Source organism: Lupinus angustifolius, chromosome LG16, assembly GCF_001865875.1.
Source record: "Lupinus angustifolius cultivar Tanjil chromosome LG16, LupAngTanjil_v1.0, whole genome shotgun sequence".
Classification (NCBI taxonomy): Eukaryota; Viridiplantae; Streptophyta; class Magnoliopsida; order Fabales; family Fabaceae; genus Lupinus; species Lupinus angustifolius.
In genome coordinates this window covers 12,156,088-12,163,324 of record NC_032024.1, presented here as the reverse complement: position 1 = coordinate 12,163,324, position 7,237 = coordinate 12,156,088, and the positions used below count along the sequence as shown (strand labels likewise).

At 34.2% G+C, this 7,237-nt stretch overlaps 1 protein-coding gene across 1 annotated transcript; it reads right to left on the bottom strand.

The window, feature by feature from the left end:
* Nucleotides 1,025–6,700, bottom strand: LOC109329113 (indole-3-acetate O-methyltransferase 1-like). Its single transcript, XM_019562782.1, has 4 exons — nucleotides 6,471–6,700; nucleotides 5,757–6,173; nucleotides 3,124–3,399; nucleotides 1,025–1,721 (listed from the first exon to the last, which is right to left on the bottom strand). The coding sequence occupies exons 1-4, from the start codon at nucleotides 6,579–6,581 to the stop codon at nucleotides 1,365–1,367; spliced, it is 1,161 nt and encodes a 386-aa protein (XP_019418327.1). The 5' UTR covers nucleotides 6,582–6,700; the 3' UTR covers nucleotides 1,025–1,364.

Genomic DNA, 7,237 nt, shown 5'->3' with positions numbered 1-7,237 from the left:
AAAAAGAAGAAAAATTTCAATAAAATTATTATGTAATGTGATTTAATGTCTCAAAAAAATTGTGTTTTAATATGATTTAGTGAACTTTATATAGAATATCAAAGTTTTTTTTAAATTTTGTTCTCTTTTAACTACTTTATTTAGTTTCTTTTTATTTTGTTATATTAATTTTTTATTTTTAAACTATTCATCTATGTCTGCAGGTTGCCCGTATGCCTATTAATCCATTTTAAAACGGGCATGACATGTCATTTTGTCCATTAAGCCAATGTGGGCCTGTTTTTCGGGCATTTACAGGCACGAGCGAAACGGGCTAGGCGTCCCATTTTGCCTTCTCTAGTTATTATGTTATGTTTAATTGTCAAAATTTATGGCAAAATTGGATGATATGACCTTCCCAATGCTATAATATTTTGAGCAAGGAGGAAGTGTTATCAAATGCAATATCAAAAATAGCATGCTATTACTCTTTTATCATTTTATATATAATAATTAGTTGACACTTTTATCCAAATAAAGTAAAACCAAAAAATTTATTGTGAAGTATTGGAGAGAATGGATTCTTATTCCACTTCAGGATACAATAATTCAAAACATTGACTAATGAAATAATAAAAAAGAACTCTATCCGATTGATATGCACTTAGAAGAATGGGAGAGAGGAATGAAAATCTATTATCCTGGTCTGTGTCACTATCTGTGTCACAGGGTAATTAAAATACATCATTTAGTTAAAGACAGGAATAAACATGATTTTTGGGACAGAGAATCCTCTTAGAAGAGATGACCTATGAAATGGCCGGATGGGGATCACCTGTCCCATTTGGTGTCCCCATCCAATCAGAGAATTTTATTTGATTAAAAATAAAATTTAAATAACATAAATTAATATTTGTACGCTGTTCTATAAGATTTTATTGGCTTGGTACATGGGGACAAGAATTTTTGGAGACGGATCCCCATCCGAAATGGCCATACAACACTCCAACAGTTAGGTACACAAGGCACACCGTTCCATATTTGCAACTTAACAAAATATGGACATGTAAGCTACGAAGAAAGCAAAAGGAGTTTCCTAGCCTTCTAATTTCGGGTCCAAGGGGACACAAGTCAGAAAGCACATATTATGTAGAAAGTAACTACGGTCAGCGAGAATACACAAAAAACACTCAAGAGGAAGAGAATAGAGGTTGGAAGTGCTGAACGTCTCTTATGTCTGTCTCTTTTTTGTGCTTTGGCTCTTTCTATGTAGTAAAAGTGTAAAACATAACACAACACAAGGAGTGTAAAAATGAAGAGGTCTAGGGAAGCCCTTTTCTTTGTCTGTCTCGTTATGTTCAAAGGGCTTTTTTCTTCGTGCCTTCTCATTCAGCAAATGTAAGGGATGCAATTATGTGAAAGAACTGTAGTTGCTCTAATAGCTCTTTGCCATGGCCCGTGGCTCGGCGCGCCACCCTGAGAAACAGCTCCTCACTAAGTTTGTCTCCAATATGTGCATCAACAAGGACCCCAGACACACTCCTGCAGCTGTTGGCTAGAGCCCTGCCAACTTCACTTGCATCACCTGGCTGGTTCACAACAAGGGGGCTTCCTCCTTTGAAAACCTCAAGCTTGTTAATGGCAAATGACCCATCAGATTCAACCACCTCCTTGAAGTCTTGTAGACTTGGTGCATAAACTGGAATGTTAAAATTGTCTCTTTTCTCACTGCTAATTAGTCCCTGTGATAATGGAGCATATAACTTGATCCATATACCATACACACATCAATACAAAAAGATATTGTATACAATATTGTAGACAACACTGCGGCAACATTTGATTTATATATAGGAGAGTAGGTGAGTATATCATATATTCCAATTTAGGTAAATGTAAATTGTTGTCTTATAGGTTGACCAATTTATATTGTACAAATAGAAAAAATGATACATAAAAGAAGACTCTATGCATTGATTTATTGAAAAAGCAAGGAGACAACTGACCAATCTACACCAATGTTGAAAACAGAGTACTAATGACCGCATACAACTTTTGCTTTTAATGAAAGAGGTTAACCCAGCAAAAGCGAGTTAGAAAACATTTCTTTATAGTTTGAAGACAAAATTGTGTCCCATTCTCCTTTGAGATTATTTTATGAGTTACAAAATAATATTGTTTCCTATTCCTAGTGTCATTTTACGGGAAGGTATATGAATTATTATCCTATAGTTAGTATGTGAGTATGCTTGGACAAGTCTTTAAGTACTTGAATTGATTTAAATGTTCAGGTATGCTATCATGAAGGTCCAATTATATTATGTACTTGGTTACAATATTGGATATTTCTATTATGGTATGGTAGATAATAATAGGCCGTAAGCACATGACTTCTGGGTCCCCATTGTCTGCAAATCATTAGATAGAAAATTATCAGATGAATTCTAAAATCCTTATTGTCTTGCTTTAAGCTATGATGGTGATTTTTTGTATTCCAAACATCCAAAACCTAATTGTTGGCTAATACTATTATGGAGCAACTGCCAGCCAGCACTTAATTATTATCTCTCCAGACATGATGATGGATTCAAGGATGGCTTGATCAAGTTGGGGTGGTCAACGGACGGCAAGGATGAACTTCCATGAACAATTACTAGTGAAAATTAATGATAAGTTATTATTGTGAAGCTTATTACACTAGTTGATCATATCTATTTTTTCTTCTATCTCAAAGTCCCTTTTGGTCTGCCAATAACAAATATATTGGCAATGTTTTTGTGTTAGGCACCGTTGAAACAAATCTTGGAATCACTCTCCGCTTAAGGGGTTATGATACTACACTCTTCTTATTGCAGGCTAAAGATGAAGAGTTTGTTGGTTAAGGTGAAAGGTTTAAGAAATGAAGTGAAGGAGGTTGTGGATTCAAGTGTCAGCCATAGTATATTAAAAAAAAGTTATAAGGTTTCTAATGGTTAAGAGAAGATATAGAGTGAAGGAGTTGAGAGTTCGAGCCTCACACATAACAAATATTAACCTACCAACATTTGCACTGATAAAAAAAAGTTGCATATATCTATCTACTTGACTACCTCCCTTCATTCATTCAGCAAACAAATAAAAATGTTTTGTGATTATGATAATTACCTCTTGGACAAGATCATCCCAAGCATCTTGAAAGTGGGTCCCAAAGAGGAGGCCAGCACCACCTTGGTCTGTGGGGTCCATTGAAGTTCTGCCTAAACATACCAAGAACATGGACCCCCCTGTCTTCATTTCCACTGATCTTGCGCTCAAGAAGCCTGCCAAGTCTGTCTGGAATTGTTTCTTGTAGGCATTTGCTGTGATCTCACTAGCACCATGAATAAACACCCTCCCTTTGTTGTATGCACTTGTCGTCTTGTCTAGAACAATTTCTGGTACCTTGGTCCCAAGCCAAAGCAAATATTTTAGCACATTGCTACATATATCACGTCTAGATATCTTGGTATATAATATAAGTAAATGTTTTTCAAATATGGTATAAAGTATTCAAATTAATCAGTTGTATGAATAATAAAATTTTATAGTGAAATCCAACCGGCCTATAGGTATATCAGTATATGTATGTAGTACTAAAAGTCAAAATGCAAGGAAATGAATAACTTTATAAGTTTTATATGCATGCATTCAAAATCAGTCTAACTCACTAAAGTAGAACAAGGATCATGAAGGCACGAATAATTGTCTGTCCCTTACTTTTCCTATTCCGGTGTCCTCACCAATTAGTATTTACAAACAAATGAAAAATCCTTTAATTTAATCTTATTTTATAAAAATAATTTATTAAATGCAGTGTCTAAATATAAGTGGTTGTGATAGGATTAGGGACACCAAATTGGGACAGGTGATCCCCATCCCATTTTAGGGACATAAATTCGTGACGTAGTATTACTTTAGTGGGATGAGGATCACCTATCTCAATTTGGTGTCCCCAATCTTATCCCAACCACTTATATTTAGACAGTTGCATTTAATAAATTATTTTTTATAAAATAGATTAAATTGAAAAATTATTTTTCATTTGTTTGCAAATACTTATTTGCCACGACCAAAGAAAAGTAAGGGTTAGACTATCCTTGTTAACTAAAATGAGGTTTCCCCCCTGGATGCTAGAGACTATGAATTTGTTAAATCAACTTTTGACCATTAATTTAGGACTTATCCTTCAAATGAATGCATTTCACACTTGTAACAGTTTCTTTATTAATATCCCCGGGAAGTGGCAAATATTTCTTTCAATTGTGTCCTAGAAATTACAACATAGAGACTGCATAGATTCTGAATGCTAGATGAGTGGGTGGGGCAGAAAAAGGATTATATGTCCAAAAAAATTACTGTTTTTATGTTTCAAGTCAATCACATTATAATAAATAATCAAGAAAATCATTTTCAATTTTTATAATTTTTTTTAAACTAGTTGGTACTTTTTATAGAATTGGTACACTAAACCTTAATACAGGTGATCTCCATTTAGTGGGGTATGACCATTAGCTAAATCTTAAGAAAATCATAAAAGATAGAGAGATTGCTTAAAAGTCCATTTATTCAACAAGTTTTCGATGAATTATATGGCACTTAAGTTTGAATTCTAATCAAAAGCTTTAAAAAGAAAGAAAAGTTATAGAATGATTTGAAATTTATTAATTTTGTGTAATTTAACTAGCTCATCTGTTCATCTGACATAGAAGGTTCAAGAAAGATAAAATATTTATTTCTTTTATAAGAAAAATATAAAATTTGAAATTTTTTATATTGGGAATTAAAATAAGGCACCAATCACATTAAAAAAATGCATTATAGATACTTTTAAAACTTTCAACTTTTGTTTGTTTATCCTTCACCTTATTGCATAGGTTTATAAAAACGCTGTTAGAAAATTGATGATGAACACGGATGAACACGGGTGAACTTTTAGATTTTGTGTGTGAATTAGGTTTTGGATAGAAAAGAAAGAGAAATATTGTAAAGGGGGAATGGGAAATTGAAGACTTCTAAGTTATTCTAACAAATATATTTTATGATTATGAAGCTTTTCTTTTTCTTTCTTTCCCTCTAAAACTAAACTTTCAAACATACCCTTAAATAGAAAATTGCTTCAAAATTGATGGTTACTCATTAGGTTTTTGAAAATCCATTTGTCCAAAACATGGTATAAATTATATTCCTCAAAATTCATATTACCACCAAATAAGTCCTTTAAACTTTAAGAACTTATGTAAGAACCATTTTCTTTGGAGGGTTAGCGTGATGACCAATATATTTTTGAAGGGTTGTTACTCTATTTTATAACTATTGATTAAACTTATTGCTTTAATATTAACCATTCCAATGATTATAAAATATTAAAGTATATTATGTATAAAATAAGTTGTAAAAACACTATTGTTAAGACGTCATTATTCTATTTTTAAAAAATGTCTCACTCATCCTCTCTCAACCCACATATGATCAATATTTACTCTTCTCCCATTCATTTACATGAGAAATATATGATCTACATCTCATATATATATAATTAACAACTTATACTATATAATTATCTAAGGTAATAACTAATAATTAATTATTTTACTTACTAACCAGATATTTATACTTTTTTCAGGAATAACAATGAAGACGTTCATATACGTTTTTTTCCTATACAAAATAACAAAACTGGAGTTTGAGATAATTGCTTTCATGAATATTAATAAATTTTCAAATAAAATTAACTGTAGAAGAAAAAGAAAAGAGATTACCTGAGATAACCAATGCAAAGAAAAAGCTGAGTGGAAAATGTTAATGGAGTTCTCCGGGAAAAGCCTCCGGTAGAAAGAGCCAGGGACTCCGGCGGCAAAGTAGGAGCGGTGGTTGTTGGCAGCAAGGCATTCTTCCATGCTAACTCCATAGTTGGCTACTGGAGGAAGGAGCTGGAAGAGGGTGTTGAAGTCATTGCTAGGAAGGTCTGAGAAGAAGGCAGAAAACTCAGGTGGGTCTAATCCTAAAGCCTCATAACGTTTGATGATGTGTTTGATGATCACATCCACCACATTGACGGTGTTGCTTCCACATGAACATCCCAAGTCCACAACCACAAAGGCGATGTCTTTGGTATGAAGTTGAATTCCATCTAGGGTTTCTTTAAGAAGGTGAAGCATGGACTTGGCATGTATGGCCTGCAAAAATTAACCACCATGGGTTTAATGTTTTGGATATGCAAATGTGTTTTATTGTTTTAACTTTTAAGCCTTACTCTTTCCTCCGTTATCCTATAAAAAAACAACTCGTACAAAGTTTAAGGCTATGTGAAAGAAAAGTCACTAATTTATAATTTTCTGATTGAAAGCTACGTTAGTTGACTTCATTTGTTTGTAACACAAATATCTATGTGTGCGTGTGTATATGAAGAGTAGAGTTATCCTTGAAGAATTTATTGAGGAGTTATTAAAAGAGTAGTAAGAAGTGAGAGGTACCTGTGCTTGGGAATTGTTGGCATAGCTGGCTTCTCCTTTACCTCCTTTCATGCTAAGCAACCTCTCTAGCTCCATGTTGGACACTACCACATTGTCTACCATGGGAGCCATGTCTATCTCAGGGAAGCAAAATGAACTAGAAACTAAATGCAAGAATAGAGTGTATATGGTTGCGTTTCTATGATAGCTTAAAGGAGAGACAAAGAGAGTGGATATATATAGACAAAGTGATAGAAGACTATTATTACTTATGTCTAATTAAATATTCTATGACCTGCTTGCTGCTAATATTTTGGTTACCTAACACCTTGTTCTATCCCGGTCATAACCGGGCAATTACCCGTCAGACCCGAGTATGTCATTCACTATCCCGCATAATTTCCGTTGTCCGCCTCAAATAGACCCGCTAGTAAAGGAAGCTATCATGCTCCTGACACGACATTGACACCTCTGACTCACCATTTAATGCAACCCTAATCCACCATTTATTGTGCATCTGACCCACCATTTAATGCGCCTCTGACTCGTCTCCATTGTCAGATAACAGGCCGCCTGCCACGCCGTCTGCACATTCCACTTGTCCCGACAAATCGACAAGGACAGATCCGAAGGTCAAAGTAAGGACGACCTTACGTCCTTTGTACCCATTAGATGCTGGCCAATGGCCAGATGCCATCTCAGCACTTCCTAAGCTCTATAAATAGAAGAGACCATACAAGGAGTATAACTAATTCTCATTCATTCATTTATTGCTACACTTATTGCTC

Coding starts and splice junctions, on each gene's coding strand:
- LOC109329113 (XM_019562782.1), bottom strand. CDS start 6,581: ATGGCTCCCATGGTAGACAATGTGGTAGTGTCCAACATGGAGCTAGAG. Junction 6,174..6,470: donor CCAACAATTCCCAAGCACAG/GTACCTCTCACT, acceptor TAATTTTTGCAG/GCCATACATGCCAAGTCCAT. Junction 1,722..3,123: donor GGGATGATCTTGTCCAAGAG/GTAATTATCATA, acceptor CCATTATCACAG/GGACTAATTAGCAGTGAGAA.